Below are 19,075 nucleotides of genomic sequence, written 5' to 3'. Positions count from 1 at the left end.
CTTGCAAATTCAGGGAAAAAACCATGGGTTTCACACACGTTATAGTTAGGAATTAGCATTTAAAAGACCTTGCAAATTCAGTGAAAAAACCATAGGTTTCACACACGTTATAGTTAGCTGGACATTTCACTCGTAAAAAACCAATGAAATTCCCACGTTATAGTTAGTTAAGCTAACTATAACTCGCGCACCCGCAATCCACTGCTGATGATGTCACATATTACATCACTCATGACATGGTCAGTGACATCACTCATGACATCACTGATGACATCTCAAATGACATCACTAGACTCGTGATCAAGGTCTCTGTTGAGACTGAAACGCGTAGAGGTTTTTCTTGTATCTGGCATGCTGAAAGTAAAAGGAATCATAACACACGATCGTGTTTGAAGTTGTCTTTCCCTCTGGGAGTGCGCGAGGAAGCCTTCGCGGGCAAACGAATTGAATAAGTAACGGCTTAACCCTGCCGTATCTCGAACGCACCACCGCAGAGCGCCCATGACTCCTGAAGTGGGTTGTGCTGAAATAATATATATATATATATTCACTGAAAAAACCATAGGTTTCACACACGTTATAGTTAGCTGGACATTTCTCTCATAAAAAACCATTGAAATTCCCCCGTTATAGTTAGTTCAGCTAACTATAACTCGCGCACCCGCAATCCACTGCTGATGACGTCACATATTACATCACTCATGACATGGTCAGTGACATCACTCATGACATCACTGATGACATCTCAAATGACATCACTGATGACATCACTGATGACGTCATCCATTGAGTATGTGTTTCTGAACAATTTTAATATGTTTATAGGGAAAGGACTGTTGAAGAATGAGTGGGTGTACAAGTGTGTAAATGGATGATTTTCTGTGGTGCGTAACTGACTCTATAAGTGAGTCATTAAATGTATCTTACTGCAGACTAGTAACTAAACTGTGTAAATGTCTGTATGTGTCTGTATGTTGGTGTATAAGTGGCTGCATGATTTTGTGAATAGCTATATGAGTGTCTATATGAGTTATTGATTTTTTGTCTCAGTATCTGTATGGGTGCCTGAGTGTTAGTGTGGGTAGGCTGTGTGTGACTCTGTGCATAGATGTGTGAGTGGGTGATTCTATGGGTGCATGGTTTTAAGAGTGCATCTGTGATGGACTGTATGGTTGAGCGAGTGTATGTATGGGTGTGTTAGGGATTGAATGTATATCTCATTGGTACATTTGTGACTAACTACATATGTGAAAGGCAGTATATATTTGTGTAAGAGTATATAAGTAGCTAGATGTGAGAATGTGTGATTGTGACAGTGACTGTATGGATGAGCGTGTGCTTTTGTCAATGATTCTAATAGAGCATAAAAATGTGATACTATTTTTGTGAGCAAGGGAACTTGAGTGTGTATAACTGCATAGGTGAGTAAATGGCAGTGTGATCATTTGTATGAATGACTAGGTTTCAGAGTACCTCTATGGATGATTGGTAGTGTGTGAGTGTCTATATAGGTGTGTGAATAAATTCATATGATACTATTTTATGGAGTGACTGTAACTATGAGTGACTTTACAGGTGAGTGTGTGGAGGTGTATGAAGACCTAAAAGTTAATATTTGGGTATGCAGTTATTGGTATTGCATTATTTATGGATATGAGAACGGAACTCTGTAATTTTGAGTTGGTATATCAAAGATTTTATAAGGGTGTCAGAAGATGTGGTAATTTCTCACATTGATGACGTCATTAGTGATGTCATCAGTGATGTCATTTGAGATGTCATCAGTGATGTCATGAGTGATGTCACTGACCATGTCATGAGTGATGTAATATGTGACGTCATCAGCAGTGGATTGCGGGTGCGCGAGTTATAGTTAGCTGAAATAACTATAACGGGGGAATTTCAATGGTTTTTTACGAGAGAAATGTCCAGCTAACTATAACGTGTGTGAAACCTATGGTTTTTTCAGTGAATTTGCAAGGTTTTTTAAAAGCTAATTTCTAAATATAACGTGTTTGAAACCTATGTTTTTTTCTGTGTTTTTGCATGGTTTTTTGAATTCTAATTCTTAACTATAATGTGTGTGTTAGACCTGGCACCTTGGCGTGAGTTTCCCTTCCACTTTTTGATGGTGTGCCTCGATTGTTTTGCTGGTGTTGTCCGCTCAGGGCACTGCGCCACGGCTAATCCGTGCCGCAGTGCAAGTGCTCCCTAGGTAAAGTGTACCTGTAATTGATGTCCATGATTGGTTTATTGGATTCACTGTCAGTCCCCAGTAAAGTGCACCAGGGGTGCCAGGGCTTGTGAATGCCAATGCTGCTGGTGGGCTTGCAGCGCTGGTTGCGCCACCCACGGAAGCGGCCTTGTAAAGTGTGTCTAGGGTCTGCCACTGCTCCGGGACCGTCGCGCTGACTGCGCAAGTGCCCCCACTTGCCAGTCCCTAAACCTTCCCTTACCTACATATTAGCCACCCCTCTGGTAGGCCCAAGGGCAGGGTGCATTGTAGGCATAAGGTAGGACATGCCCTGATGTGTGTGGCATGTCTTAGTAGTGAATTACAGCCATTTCCGTTCTTCACTATTGAAGGCTACCTGCTCTCCATAGGCCAGAATGGGCTGCCGGGATCACGCCAACGCTGTGACCCCAGTGGACTCAGAGAGCATGGTAGAAGTGTCAAGTTTAGTATGCCTGAACTCAGGATGATAAAATACTTCTTGTAGTCAAGTTTATTTTAATATCCTGGGTTTGTAAATACTACTTTTAGAAAGATAGTATTTACTGACCTGACCATCTCAGTCCGCCTCTGCTGTGTGTGTGTGTGTTCTGCCTAGCAACAGTAAGGAGCAGGGTGGGGGGATCCCCAGAGACAGGTTGGCTGCCAGGTGGTGGGTAGAGAGATTACACCTGGATGGGTGGGAGGAGTACACCTTGACTCTTGAATAGACCTGTGCTCTACCACCACAAAGCCGGCGCCACCCCCTGTGGGGCGGCTGATGTCTCTGCCCTGCTGCTGAAAGGAAAGAGCAGAGTCACCATAACAAAGTACTCCAGAACTGGACTGAGCCAGGCCTAGGCCCCCTGGCGCTAAAGAACAAAAGAATCATGGTATAAAAGTAGGAGCCTGGCTCCTAAGAAATCAGAATCCTGTTTACCACAAAGAACCTCTGCCCGACTAGAAGGAGAAGAAGACGCCGGAGGAGCTGGCCTGCTGCTTGCCTTGCTGAGAAAGGAGAGGAAGAGACTTACTGAAAAGACTTTGCTACTTTGTGCTTGAACATTCTCCAAGGGCTTGATCTGAGCTTGCCCCCTGAACTGAACCCCAGGACCAGTGGGTTCTCTGTGCTTCTTACTCATCCTCCAATTCGAGCCGTGTGGGCATCCCGCTGGAAAAGAGACTGCGCCCCGCATCGCCCCTCCTAGGGCCGTGACACTCAGAAGCTCGCCTGCCTCCAACCCGTGAGAGCCCCGCTCCGTCCCGAGCCGCTCTCTGTTCCCGGGCCAGGCCGCCTGCATCCCTGTCACCGCCTGCTACTGGAGCGCGCTGACCGCGCTATCACCCCTCCCGCCGGAAGCCGTCCGACGACTGTGATCTACGCCGGGTCACCCAGCTGCACTGACCGTGCCCTGCGACCCCGCTTCGCGATCCCCGGACATCTCAGGCCGCGCCGCCCCCGCTGTGGAGACCCTCCTGCACCGCCGTGCTAAAGGGTCGCTGGCCGCGCCTGCCTACGTGCCCACACCTGCTGATTGAGGACCCAAGAACACTTCCCAAGCTGAGAGTCGCACCGACCTGTGCCGACTCTCCACATCCCGAAAGAAGTTCCAGTATCGGGCTCGGGGCCCGCAACGCCTTATTTCCCCGTTCGCAGGAGTCGATCTCTGTGAGTACTGGAACCACGAGTAACATTTGCAAGAGACTACCAAGTATCCATTTGAAGCTACGAACAACGAACATTTGCCCGCTGTACAACCTGGTGGCATAGCGAAAACGTTATTGGTCTTGTGATAAGTCTGCTGAGATATATATACCTTATTTTTACATAAAGAATCGTATTTTTATATATATCCAAGTCTGGTGTCCGTTTCTGGGGGGATTGATGTATTTACTGTGTGTACGATTGTAAGTGCTTAACCAACAACGCCTGAGGAATCGCCTTGGCTGCTCACGCCACGCACCTAGAGGGTGAGCAAGGGTCATTCGCGAGGGGTTATCCTGCGCCCTGACGTGGAGGAGAGGGTTCCTGCTTGACACAAGGGCAACCTTGCGCCAACCAGAGATCCCCGACTCTAACATTGTTGGCAGCGGGTGGGATTTCGGATTTGCACTTGTAATTTGCATACAGTGAATTATTAATCACCAGATAGTGAGGGCAGACCAAATAACACAGCCACAGGTTTTTAATTGTTGAACTTTGTTGAGACATCTGCCATTACTGCAACCATGCCTGGCTCACTCTCTGCTGGAAGAGCGCTCTCCGTGATTTCTGGAATAGATGAGGTGGATTGGGAGAGACTGGAAGGTTACACAACGGAGCAATTGAAAGGCTACAGTGTAAAATTCAGAGTTCCCCATGCTGGATTCAGGAAGAAGAACCAGTACCTCAAGGCGCTGAGAGCCTGGAAGGAGTCACGAGACCCACGGAATGCGGGGGACATCGTTCCACCCGACAACCTTGAGGAGCCCAGCAGAGTCCGGTCGCCAGAGGAGCTGGCAGACAGGGCAGCCGACAGGGCGCATGCAATGGAGATGGCAAAGTTGGCCGGACAAATGGAAATGGAAAAGCAGAAGTTGGCCCTGGAGGCACAACAACGCCAAATGGATCATGATATAAGATTGAAGGAGTTGGAGCTGAAGGCGAAAAGTTTGGACACCGCTCCTTCTGGTGGCAGCACTCCACCAGCGCAGGTAGAGTCCAAGGTGTACATCCCCAAAGATGTAGTAAAGGAGTATTTTAGAAAGGATGACATAGGGCAGTGGTTTAGAGCCTACGAGGTGGCCATGTCCTCACACCGGGTCCCTGAGAAAGACTGGGGAGCGGGGTTGTGAGGAAGGTTCCTTGCGGAAGGGCGGGACACACTGTTAGATTTGCCCTTAGAAGTCCAAACCTCATACCCCCATATGAAGGAAGCTTTAATGACCAGGTATGGGTTAACTCCTGAGCTATATAGACAGAGGTTCAGGGAGACCAAGAAGATCCCTGAGAGTACGTATGTGGAATATGTGACCTTTTTCTGCAGAGCGCTGGATGGTTGGGTGAAGGGTAGCAAAGTGAATGATTATCAAGGGCTGCTTGATTTAATTGCATGGGAGCACTTGTCCAGTCAATGTTTTCCTGAGCTACGCCAGCACCTGATAGATAGCAAGCTGTCCAACCCGAGGAAGCTTGCTGAGGAGGCGGACCGCTGGCTCAGCACCAGGGTCCACAAGGGTCAAGTGGGAGACTCCGCCAAAGGTGGGCAGGGTCCCCAGCAGAAGAGTGGGGGGGACAAGGGTAAACAGAAGGGGTTCCAAAAAGGCCCCCAAAGTAATTCCCAAGGGAACCAGCAGAAGGGTTCTCAGCCTCCCCCACCCCCGCAGCAGAACGGGGCCCCGACAGGTAGACCTGTTCCAAAGGGGCCCTTCAATTGTTATAGGTGTGGTGACCCGGGTCACATTGCCTCTGATCCTAAGTGTCGCCTGTTTGGTAAGACCGCACCCACTGGTGCTCCCCCCCGGCAAGTAGCTAGTGTTAACTTTGGGGAGGAGGTAGCAGTCCAGGAGGGTGGGGGTCCCGGGCAGATGACCCTAGTCTCGCTAGGAGACAGTGAGATGGTCCCTGTAACCTACCTGCCCTCTAACACTAAGAAATATGGGCAAGTGGTGACCATCAATGGAAAGAAGGTTGAGGCTCTTAGAGATACAGGAGCCAGCGTGACCTCGGTGAGGCAACACCTGGTGTCTCAAGAGCAAATTGTACCCAATGCCTACTGTAGGGTTGTCAATGCTGACAACGTAGAGAGTCGTTGTCCAATGGCTCAAGTTCCCTTTGAGTGGGGGGAGGTCTCTGGTACTCTACAAGTCGCTGTGAGAACTGACATGCCTGTAGACTGTCTGCTAGGGAACGACCTGGAGAGTTCCCCTTGGGAAAAGGTGGAGAAGACCACGCATCTGAGGATGGTGGGTCTACCCGACTGGGCGTGCGTGACCACCCGGTCCATGGCAGCCAGTAGGGGTGTTGAGAGGGTCCTGGAGCCTGAGGGAGAGGTCCAGGAACCGGCCTTAGGGAGAAGGCGCAGGAGGCGCGGGAAACCGGCCCCCGAAGTTCCCACGGCCCAGGAGGAAGTAGACCCTGAGGGGGATGCTCTGGAGCCTACCGGGGAACAGATTGCCGAACTGGGAGATCTGCCTGAGCTGACCCATTGGCAGCAAGAAGGAGGTCCCTCCAGGGAGGAATTCTGCAGGGAGCAGAAAGAATGCCCTTCTCTCGTGGGTATGCGGCAACAGGCTGCAGACCAGGCCAACGGTGTTCAGGCCAAAACACACTACGTGTACTGGGAGAGTGACCTCCTGTATTCCGAGCCTAAGGCTGCTGAACCTGGGTCAGCCCGTGTGCTGGTGGTACCCCAGAAGTTCAGAACCTTCCTACTGGGGCTGGCTCACGATGTGCCTTTAGCAGGACATTTGGGGATGGACAAGACCTATGACAGGCTTGTCACCCACTTTTACTGGCCCCAAATGCATAAGAATTCAGATTCCTACTGCAGAACCTGTCAGACTTGCCAGGCAAGTGGTAAGAGCGGAGGGAAGCATAAGGCTCCTCTGCAACCTTTCCCTGTGGTCGGAACGCCATTCCAACGAGTGGGTATTGATATTGTGGGGCCTCTGGACCCCAAGACAGCCCTGGGCAACAGGTTCATCCTGGTCTTGGTGGACCATGCCACCCGGTACCCTGAAGCCATCCCTCTGAGGACAGTGACGGCCCCCGTGGTGGGACGGGCACTGATGGGGATTTTCTCCCGAGTGGGATTCCCTCTAGAGGTGGTGAGCGACAGGGGGACCAATTTCATATCCACGTATATGAAATCCCTGTGGAAGGAGTGTGGGGTAACTTACAAGTTCACCACTCCTTACCACCCCCAAGGAAATGGGTTGGTTGAGAGATTCAACCGAACCCTCAAAGGCATGATCATGGGCCTGGACGGTCCAATGAGGCGTAAGTGGGACGTCCTCTTGCCATGCCTGCTCTTCCCTTACCGAGAGGTGCCGCAGAAGTCTCTAGGGTTCAGCCCCTTTGAGCTTCTGTATGGTCACCCGGTAAGAGGACCTCTGAGTTTGGTAAAGGAAGGCTGGGAGCAATCTCCCAGGAAACCTCCCCAGAATGTATATAGTTACATGCTGGCCTTCCGAAACCAGACTCGGCGTTTCAGGCAACTTGCTGAGGCAAATCTGGAAGCCAGCCAGGAGGAGATGAAGCGGTGGTACGACCGGAATGCCACTCTGGTAGAGCTTCAACCTGGACAAAAGGTGTGGGTCTTGGCCCCAGTGGAGCCGTGTGCACTTCAGGATAAGTGGACAGGTCCATTTGAGGTTGTGGAGCGCAAAAGTCCTATCACCTACTTGGTGGACATGCAGACTCCCAGGAACCCTTTGAGGGTCCTACATGTTAACCGCCTTAAGCCCCACTTAGAGAGGACCGAAGTGGGCATGCTGCTGGCCACTGATGATGGAATGGAAGAGGAGACCGAGCCTCTTCCTGACCTCTTAGTGGCCTCTGAGAAAGATGGGTCAGTGGATGGAGTTAACCTCTCACCCACCCTGACGCCCGAACAACAGGAAGATTGCCGCCACTTGCTGGGACAGTTTTCCGACCGATTCTCCCTGGTTCCTGGTGTCACAGATTGGTGCGTCCATGATGTGGACACAGGAGACAGCTTACCTGTGAAGCCCAAGGCTTACAGGGTAACTGACAGGGTCAGAGCTTGCATCAAGGAGGAGGTCTCCAAAATGCTTGCGCTAGGGGTGGTTGAGTCCTCCAGCAGTCCTTGGTCCAGCCCCGTGGTCTTGGTCCCCAAAGCTGCTACGCCGGGAGCCACACCTGAACTCCGGTTCTGTGTGGACTACAGAGGACTCAATTCAGTAACGAAGACTGACGCGCACCCCATCCCCAGAGCTGATGAGCTCATTGATCGGCTGGGGGCTGCCCGGTTCCTCAGCACGTTTGATTTAACGTCTGGGTACTGGCAGATCGCCTTGACCGATGGGGCCAAAGAGAGGTCCGCATTCTCTACACCAGATGGGCACTTCCAGTTCCGAGTCATGCCATTTGGGATGAAGAATGCCCCTGCCACCTTTCAGAGGTTGGTCAACCAGGTACTGGTTGGGCTGGATGCGTTCAGTGCCGCCTACCTGGATGACATCGCGGTGTTCAGTGCCACCTGGCCCGAACACCTGCGCCACCTCTGGGAAGTGTTGATGGCTCTGCGCCGAGCAGGCCTCACGATCAAGGCAAGCAAGTGCCAGATCGGGCAGGGTTCCGTGGTGTACTTGGGACACCAAGTGGGGAGTGGCAAGGTGGCACCCTTGCAACCCAAAATTGAGACCATCCTGGCTTGGGAACCCCCCAAGACGCAGACCGCAGTGAGGGCCTTCCTGGGGCTCACTGGGTACTACAGGAGGTTTGTCAAGGGCTATGGAACGATTGTTGCCCCCTTGACAGAGCTGACTTCCAAGAAGCAGCCCAGGAACGTGATTTGGACTGACACCTGTCAGAAAGCTTTCGACACCCTGAAGACTGCCATGTGCACGGCGCCCGTGCTCTTGGCCCCTGACTTCTCCAAGGAATTCCTAGTACAGACAGACGCTTCAGAGCATGGTGTAGGGGCTGTTCTCTCGCAGATGACCGAGGAGGGCTGGGACCAACCCGTAGCCTTCATCAGTAGGAGGTTACTTCCACGGGAAAGTAGGTGGAGTGCAATTGAGCGAGAAGCATTTGCTGTGGTCTGGGCGCTGAAGAAGCTAAGACCCTACTTCTTTGGGTCTCACTTCCGGGTTCAGACGGACCACAGGCCCCTCAGATGGTTGATGCAAATGAGGGGTGAAAACCCGAAGCTGTTGAGGTGGTCCATCTCCCTACAGGGTATGGACTTTACGGTGGAACACCGTCCTGGTACAGATCACGCCAACGCTGACGGTCTGTCCAGGTATTTCCGCCTTAGTGACGAGGAACCCCCTGGGCAAGGGTAGTTCACATTTCAGCTGGAGGGGACACGTGTTAGACCTGGCACCTTGGCGTGAGTTTCCCTTCCACTTTTTGATGGTGTCTCTCGATTGTTTTGCTGGTGTTGTCCGCTCAGGGCACTGCGCCACGGCTAATCCGTGCCGCAGTGCAAGTGCTCCCTAGGTAAAGTGTACCTGTAATTGATGTCCATGATTGGTTTATTGGATTCACTGTCAGTCTCCAGTAAAGTGCACCAGGGGTGCCAGGGCTTGTGAATGCCAATGCTGCTGGTGGGCTTGCAGCGCTGGTTGCGCCACCCACGGAAGCGGCCTTGTAAAGTGTGTCTAGGGTCTGCCACCGCAGACCCTGTGCGCGGTCCGGGACCGTCGCGCTGACTGCGCAAGTGCCCCCACTTGCCAGTCCCTAAACCTTCCCTTACCTACATATTAGCCACCCCTCTGGTAGGCCCAAGGGCAGGGTGCATTGTAGGCATAAGGTAGGACATGCCCTGATGTGTGTGGCATGTCTTAGTAGTGAATTACAGCCATTTCCGTTCTTCACTATTGAAGGCTACCTGCTCTCCATAGGCCAGAATGGGCTGCCGGGATCACGCCAACGCTGTGACCCCAGTGGACTCAGAGAGCATGGTAGAAGTGTCAAGTTTAGTATGCCTGAACTCAGGATGATAAAATACTTCTTGTAGTCATGTTTATTTTAATATCCTGGGTTTGTAAATACTACTTTTAGAAAGATAGTATTTACTGACCTGACCATCTCAGTCCGCCTCTGCTGTGTGTGTGTGTGTTCTGCCTAGCAACAGTAAGGAGCAGGGTGGGGGGATCCCCAGAGACAGGTTGGCTGCCAGGTGGTGGGTAGAGAGATTACACCTGGATGGGTGGGAGGAGTACACCTTGACTCTTGAATAGACCTGTGCTCTACCACCACAAAGCCGGCGCCACCCCCTGTGGGGCGGCTGATGTCTCTGCCCTGCTGCTGAAAGGAAAGAGCAGAGTCACCATAACAAAGTGCTCCAGAACTGGACTGAGCCAGGCCTAGGCCCCCTGGCGCTAAAGAACAAAAGAATCATGGTATAAAAGTAGGAGCCTGGCTCCTAAGAAATCAGAATCCTGTTTACCACAAAGAACCTCTGCCCGACTAGAAGGAGAAGAAGACGCCGGAGGAGCTGGCCTGCTGCTTGCCTTGCTGAGAAAGGAGAGGAAGAGACTTACTGAAAAGACTTTGCTACTTTGTGCTTGAACATTCTCCAAGGGCTTGATCTGAGCTTGCCCCCTGAACTGAACCCCAGGACCAGTGGGTTCTCTGTGCTTCTTACTCATCCTCCAATTCGAGCCGTGTGGGCATCCCGCTGGAAAAGAGACTGCGCCCCGCATCGCCCCTCCTAGGGCCGTGACACTCAGAAGCTCGCCTGCCTCCAACCCGTGAGAGCCCCGCTCCGTCCCGAGCCGCTCTCTGTTCCCGGGCCAGGCCGCCTGCATCCCTGTCACCGCCTGCTACTGGAGCGCGCTGACCGCGCTATCACCCCTCCCGCCGGAAGCCGTCCGACGACTGTGATCTACGCCGGGTCACCCAGCTGCACTGACCGTGCCCTGCGACCCCGCTTCGCGATCCCCGGACATCTCAGGCCGCGCCGCCCCCGCTGTGGAGACCCTCCTGCACCGCCGTGCTAAAGGGTCGCTGGCCGCGCCTGCCTACGTGCCCACACCTGCTGATTGAGGACCCAAGAACACTTCCCAAGCTGAGAGTCGCACCGACCTGTGCCGACTCTCCACATCCCGAAAGAAGTTCCAGTATAGGGCTCGGGGCCCGCAACGCCTTATTTCCCCGTTCGCAGGAGTCGATCTCTGTGAGTACTGGAACCACGAGTAACATTTGCAAGAGACTACCAAGTATCCATTTGAAGCTACGAACAACGAACATTTGCCCGCTGTACAACCTGGTGGCATAGCGAAAACGTTATTGGTCTTGTGATAAGTCTGCTGAGATATATATACCTTATTTTTACATAAAGAATCGTATTTTTATATATATCCAAGTCTGGTGTCCGTTTCTGGGGGGATTGATGTATTTACTGTGTGTACGATTGTAAGTGCTTAACCAACAACGCCTGAGGAATCGCCTTGGCTGCTCACGCCACGCACCTAGAGGGTGAGCAAGGGTCATTCGCGAGGGGTTATCCTGCGCCCTGACGTGGAGGAGAGGGTTCCTGCTTGACACAAGGGCAACCTTGCGCCAACCAGAGATCCCCGACTCTAACAGTGTGTGATACCTATGTTTTTTTCATTGAAGTTTTTTTTTTTTACATCATTTTTTTTTCTTTTTTTTTTTCCTTAAAACACTATTCTACCTATGTATATATTCATGGTTTTAATGCATTCTTCAATATAGAAAGATTCACCTTTTTCAAATAAATGGTTAGATATAGTTGTATAACATAGTTAATATCTTCAACAAACCTTTATCTTTTTTTAAAAAAATTTTTTAGCGTGCACGTACGGTAAGCTTACCGTAAGCGCACGCTTCGCTTTATTTACAGTGAGCGTACGTAATATTTATACTCCGTGTGCGCATGCTTACGCGTCCGTACTTCCTACGCGACGCGTAAGCGCATGCTTCATACGCGCACACGTGCGCGCATGTTACGCGGAAGTGTACGAGCGTGCCTGTAATGCGCATGCGCACGTGCGCGTGTCTTTGGTACGCGCATGCGTACTTTTACCGTACGCGCTCGGTAAGCTTAACGTGCGCGTACGGTTGGTCATGTGATCAAGAAACAACACTTACGCGCATTTTTTTTTTTTTTTTAAACAAAAAACATTTTTTTTACCCTACAAGGTCCTTGAGGGAGTACAACGGAAATGAGAAAAGCAGACAGAGGAGAAGTGAAAAAAAGGGAGCATGAAACTAAATGTGTGATAAATACAGAAATTTCACACTTACCTGACCAACAAAATAACTTATTTATTAATAAAACCATCATATTTATAAAAAAAAAAAAGCTGACCCTTTCCTACAAATGTCATTCTTACAGAACTGGACCAACACTATTAAAATCTCTGACAACAATCCCTGTGTGCACACAGACTCATGGTTTGATTCTAGGCGCAAAACAGTATTCCTCAGTGATACCAGTACACTTTAACTTATGGTGAAAACATACTCCATAATATTTTACAAGTTCAAGACAGTTAAATATCTCCCAAACCACAAAATGTAAAACATAACTTTTAAAGAAGAATCACAATTCTAATATTTATATCATAAATCACCACATACATCCCCTCTCAAACTCATATCTCACCTTTAAAATTAGTTAGTTGAGAAAGAAATGTGGCACTCAAACAGCAGATTATCAGAGTCAGAATCTCAGAGCTCTACGCCTCTCTCCTCTCAGCAGAACCAGTAAATGGCAATGTTTCCCCTCTCTTTTTTCACACATGTACATGTTAATTACAAATCTCAGTGCTTCCCACATTTTTTCAAATTAACTCACACATTTCTATTGGTTGAAAGCTTCAACCCTTTTTCAAATGAACCCTTCCCCCAACTTGACTTCTGCTTGCTACCATAGCAACAGCTCATGGAACACTTGTGTGAGCAGAGAGGTCAGAAGTTCAGCACACAATGTTTGTATTCCAAAGAGCAAGAGTGCTTCACCTGTCAAACCTAACAGCAAATCCAAATTAATCTTCTGTGGGAACACAATTTTCTGAACCAATACAAAACATGCTTCTAAAAATGTACACATACAGCCTAGTTTTAACTGTAAAATGATATGAATCAGCCAATGAGTTCTTTTTATTTAAAAAAAATATGTATGCCTCCATTTCACAACTGTCTTTCATTTCATATTGCCATTCTACTGAAAGACACCTCCTGAGTGCATCCAGATCTCCTTGAAAGATGTTCACAGTGTGGATTGTAGGTCACAGCTATGTCTTCTGGAGTGAAAAGTATGCAGAAAAAAGAGGTATGGTGAGAGACCTTGCTTTGCCAAATGTAGACATTAAATGGATTGGTCAGAGAGGGTTAAAGTGGCACCAATTAATGCCTTTGGTGAAATCTTTTCTACATCTCCCACAGCCTAACCTTATTATTGTGCACTGTGGTGGAAATGACCTTCTTGGACCCCCTGACAAACGCTAGGGGGTCTGCAACTCTCTTTGTTGCCCCCTTTTCACGTTCTCCTCCTTTGTTTATCAGTGTGAGACACACAAAATGGCGGCCGACACTTCCTGATTTCGACCGATTCGAATGTTTACAGTCATGTAACCACCAATCAGAATTACGCTCGCGCACGGCAGCGTGCGCGTACGGTAAGCTTACCGTACGCGCTCGGAGCGCGCTTATAGATATATATATTGATTTAAATGCTACTATTTTCTCAGGAATACGGAACAGGTTTACACCAGACCTGCAAAAGGCACATCCCTGACCTGAGGACTACCTCTCTGCCAAATTTCAAGTAATTCTGTTCAGCCATTCGGGCTGTAGCTTGGACTAAATGTCCTATGGGAAAAAGCATGGGGAAAACGCGTTTTGGGACCCCACCTTTTTCTCAGCCCCCGCTTGACGAATCCCCCCAAAACTTTCAGGGTAGGAGCGGAGCGGAGCGCCCCACCTATTTTGAAAATTTTGCGAGGATTCGTCAATCGGTGCCAAAGTTATTCAAAATAGAATGTTGCGGATTTCCTATGGAAACACGGTCCTAACTATAACTATCTACTGGCGACCGCCAGTAGATAATATATATATATATATATATATATATATATATATATATATATATATATCATCCAAAGTTGCCCTGCAAATGAGCCCGCACTCCACACAGGTAAGTTGGAACACCAACATTTATTCAGAGTAAAGCAGGCATTTTAGGCCGAGGCTTTTTTCCAGTTCACTGCTTGTCTCTTGCCTGACGCGTTTCAGAGAACATTTCTCCTTTTTCAAAGGCATGTGAGGTTTCAACATTCAAAGCACCACAGTTACCTTCCTGCTCTGTTCAGTTAATGAGCCTCTGGTGTGCTGCAGCCTCCGGTGTGCTCTTTCTACCAAGGCATTTTGGTATTTGTAGGGCTTGCATAATTATTACCCTCCAATGGGTTTCTATGTTAAGCATGAATTTTAAACAGGGAAACGATTATTTATGCACGGCAGGTCCAGCCGTGGGGTCGACGCACCACCCTGAAAAAGAGAGAGGGATCGTGTCTTGGAATCATGCCAGGAAATAAACGACAAGTAGGTATTTTAAAATCAAAGTGAAAGCAGGACTTTCAGTCTGCGTTTCCCGGTTTAAAATTCATGCTTAACATAGAAACCCATTGGAGGGTAATAATTATGCAAGCACTACAAATACCAAAATGATGAAAGGTTATACTAGTGTATGATGAGGTGTATGAATGTCACGTGGATGATGTCATCAGTGATGTCATCAGTAATGTCATTTGAGATGTCATCAGTGATGTCATCAGTGATGTCACTGATCATGTGATGAATGATTAAGTTACTTTGGTCCTGATGAGAATCCCCGCAATTGGAGGGATTCGAAACGTGTAGACCGTGGCGTTTAGGCCAATCTAAAAACCAATTTTGTATTGAATTTGGCTAAATTCTTGATGTTGATGGCCTGTGCCTTGTTTTGTTCTGTATCAAATGCATGTTTTGTAAATATTATGTAAAGCTCTTTTGGCTTGTGTTTGAACAGTGAGTGTAGTCTGTAGTGAGAGGTGTGGTATGTTAGAATGGTGAAAGTGGGTATTTTGACAGAATGAATGGAGTGTTGAGAATGCACACAAGTGATACCAGTTTGGAAGCAACACAGTTGTGTGTATGCATGTAAGGGAGAATGGGAGGTTGGTTATTTATGTTCCAACAATCAGAGGTCTAAGATGTTTGTATTGTGTCTTTGATAAGTTGTTAATGTAGACTGTGAAAAGCTTTTTGGATTAAATCCAACGGAAAAAGTGGTTAGTGTGTCATTGTTTTGTACAGTGCACTGCGAATAAGTTGTGAATAGAGTTGCAGCTCTGGCGTTTTCCAATAATGAGAGGCAATGCCCAACCCCCTACAACCATCTTTGCAATCTAACTACTGCAGTTAAAAACACAACATTAGAGTGGCCAGCATTCTTTATGCATTGCACCATTAAGCTGCTTACGACTGTCACGCCCTGCACTCTGTTATCCTGTCTATGGTTAGCAGACTCTCTGGCCCTTCTGCTTTTTTCCTTCTTGGGTGTGCCACATTATTCCAGACCCTGATTCCATGTTCTATTTGTTTGCTAAAATGTATTCAATGCATGCCATGCATCTGTGCTCTGAGTTTCCTTCAACCTGGTGAAGGTGTTTGTGTCCTGCAGGGCTACCATCAAGGACAATGTGGGCCAAATCCGTCTGCAAAGGCAGCTGTGGGAGAAAGACACAGCTCTGCGGCTGCTAAAAGAGGAGTCCCAGCAGATGCAAGAGGTGAGCATCTCTCAGGCTGTCTCTGCTTCACTCTCCAGGCTTCCCTTCCACCCATCCACAACCCCAGTGCCCACTTGTAATTCCATGGTATTGTTTCAGCAATGAAAGACTCAGGTATCAAGGAAGAGAGCTTTACTGCAGGGCTGCCGGAGGACTTTATTGGAGACTGACACTAGGATGTACTTAGCCCATTGACAAACAAGGGATGTGCAATTTGCTTAACAAGTGGTTTGCTTATGGCAAGGCCAGTTTGGGATGCAACCTCTGTACTGACAGATTGAATCTCGAATGGGGAAGCTGCAGGGAGTTTACAAAACATCTTACATGATATTCATGAGGCAGGTCGCAGTTTGCAACCCTCTGAGATTGGCTGTGAATGCAGCAATAGAGGCCTTCAAAAGGCAGCAGGCCTCCACCTCTGCGGTCCAAAATGGGAAATATTTTATTAAGCAACCCATCTCCATTAAAGGGACCGGTGCTGTTTTTAAAAAAAACATTGTAAAATCTCCCTAAGGCCGTCGAGATGATTCGCAAAAAAAAATCTGTTCCACTGGGACAGTTGTTCTTTTGCAAATTAATTGGGTATTGCAAACTGATCAATGGTTTGCGGCCACAGATGGATGCCCATGGAAGGTTGGGTGCATCCAATGCTAACCCTGGTGACAGCCAGGTGCTGGGCTACTAACCCCCTGCTGCTCTGAAGGCCATGTGCAGCAGGGAGTGACTGCCTGCGGTGGACGGGGTGCATGGTCTGGCCAAAGGCTGTGTGCAGTGGGCAAAAGAATCATTTCAAAGAAGTTGGATGTAGCATATCATTAAATACATCCTGAAATTCACTACAGGTAGAATGAAGTTTTGGTTAGAAATAGTCCTAATACCTATACATATGCTTGAAAAACCTCTGATATTCACTTTAAAAAATCACAGTTAAAGAGAAATTATGCTTAAAAACAAAACCTAAAAACCATTTCAATTCTCCAATGCTGGCAATCCATAGCGTGCATGCAAACAATAACTTGTACTCAAAATGCAGTATGTATGACCTCACAATAATGATAGCAATAAGTAAGAACACTTGCAAGCACCTCCATAAATGAAAACAGCTTCTGAAACTCATAAACTAATAAATAATCCTATAGTCATTGATAGTGTTACTAGTAATGTGATATGTGAGATCATTTCTAATTGCATCTGTCACATCAATGGTAAGGTTATGTGTATTGTATTTGGTGTGTGAGTTATGGATTGCATGGCTGTAATGGATTGTGGAGATCACCATAATCGTCAAATGTAAGTGTTTCTATAAGTGCATTCCTTTAAAAACAAAGAGGAAAGAGAATTCCGCTTGACTAATATGTTGATAGTGGTTTCACCATTAAAACATAAAAAATAAGACATTCCTAGGTAAGGTTGCTGCCTTTCTCATGTGACCCAGCCCAACCTTAACTCCCATCCTTGATCAATCTTGAAATGAGTTGTATTTCCGAGAACAATGATTTATCTTTATAGGTGTGTTCAGTGTTATATGATGGTATGACTAAGCATTTGGAGTGACGCTGTGGAGGACTGGAAGATGGGGGATGTGTGAGTGTACACATTTCTTGTGACTCGTATTCTTTTAGAGTCTAAATTCTGACCACACACACACACACACATGCATGTACACACACACACATTCACATTAATTGAAAATGGGACCCACAAGAGTAGTCCCAGATGGATGGAGGGTTGTTGTGGTCAAAGCAATGTCCACATGTTTTTGCATCCTGAAAATACAAAGAAATGGACTTCTACAAAATATAAGAGTTCATGTATTTGTACAGTGGCATTGAACAGATTTTTAATAGTGGTGTAGAAGAAGAACAGCAACCATAATCCTAAACATAACTAGGCAGATCTTTTGCCAGAATACAGTCTGCCTGAGCAAGTTTAGGGTTACCTGGCCTACTCCTGGATATCAAGGAAAGCTATGGACTTCCATGTCTTGAACACCTGAGTCCTCTGTGGATAAGGGTAAGCCCACTCCTACCTGCTTAGCGAGTTGCCCACTTGTGCACAAAGGATATCTGAAGAGCACCCATGCTATCTATCAAATGCCAACATCTTATAGCTGGTGCTAAATTCCAATTCCAATTTGGGAACCTTGCACAGTTGTGAATATCTGGTACCAAGTTGGACCAAACAGATAATAGAACATAGACTCACTTTAAGGTAGAGATTTAAAAGAATTGTTTACCTGGCTCATGGGTATTGTAGCAAGTTGTACCAAGTAGAAGACCGCAATGCACAATCCAGTGTTGTGGAACAAGACATACTGTTCTTGAGCCATATGAGGCAGTACAATAGAATGTGGCGGGAAAGCTCTAAAAGTGCACTCAATAAGTGCAATGTTATAAATATGATTATGACCCTCTTTATTAGGACTAACATGGATGTTGCTGCAGGAAGTGTTTGGGTGAATCCTACACCAGTGCTTTAAACGGGCCGGTACTGTCCGGTACTGAGCACCGGCACTTTTTTGTTTTGAAAGGCAGAGTACCGGCACTTCTAAAGAGAAATACAATACTTTCAATTGGAGAGTACCAGCACTTCTCAGAGACAAGCACTGCTATTTTTTCCATTTCAAGCACTGTCCTACACCTTCTTGTTGTTAAAGCAACCCGCTCCAGAAGCCACACTATTCCAACACTAACTCGTGCTGTTCATGGATTCACAAGGAAAGCAGTGCCAAATTACACCAGAAGGAGAACTTCACCGAGGACTGAGCTAGAGTGGCAGCATTGATGTTTCTAGAGCAGAAGGAACCAAGGCTTAAACTCTAGAAGATGGAGTGGTGAAGGATTGGATCAACAAGAAAATTAGGACTTTAGCTAGAATTGTCAAGGATGCGACCAGAAGTACAACTCCAAAAGTGAGATAACTGCAGTGGATACATCAGCTTCACCAATGGAAAGAAAGTGGCATGCCAGGATTCTGACCCAGATGACTTACCAAACCTAAACTCTTTGGCGACTGATGGAGGTCCAAGTATGCAGGTTCATTGCCTACAGACCTTTCATACGGCCAGATGTAACCCTGGTACAGCTGCGTGACCTTGATGTACAGAAAGTTCCATTAGCAAATAACATGGACCTGGCTAAACTTTCTCTGCCTTTCTGCATGATTATGGTCTTTCTGTGCCTGGCCATTGCAATAGTGAAACAGAGGGCATTTGCCAGGCTAATTTGTAACATAGACAGATTTGGTTCGGCATGAGCTTGCCTGCTAGTGCTACACTGGCCACCAGTTCGGAAAAGAGCTAGCTTCAAACTCCTATGCCATGCTCACAAGGCCTTGTATAACACTGGACCCGAGATTCTTCAGGCCATAGTTGAATTGTATAGGACAGCATGG

General features: G+C 47.7%; 1 protein-coding gene across 1 annotated transcript in view; it reads left to right on the top strand.

Moving 5' to 3' along the window:
- LOC146830538 (X-linked retinitis pigmentosa GTPase regulator-interacting protein 1-like) overlaps window positions 1–19,075 on the top strand; it is a 429,819-nt gene that overhangs the window by 170,794 nt on the left and 239,950 nt on the right. Inside the window, exon 8 of the mRNA XM_085604749.1 lies at window positions 15,577–15,682. Coding sequence (XP_085460875.1) covers window positions 15,577–15,682 — 106 coding nt within the window. The remainder of the gene's footprint in view (window positions 1–15,576; window positions 15,683–19,075) is intronic.

Source organism: Triturus cristatus, chromosome 5_1 (genome assembly GCF_964204655.1).
Source record: "Triturus cristatus chromosome 5_1, aTriCri1.1, whole genome shotgun sequence".
Lineage (NCBI taxonomy): Eukaryota > Metazoa > Chordata > Amphibia > Caudata > Salamandridae > Triturus > Triturus cristatus.
The sequence above is the reverse complement of the archived record's forward strand: the minus strand, read 5'-3'. Positions and strand labels throughout refer to the sequence as shown.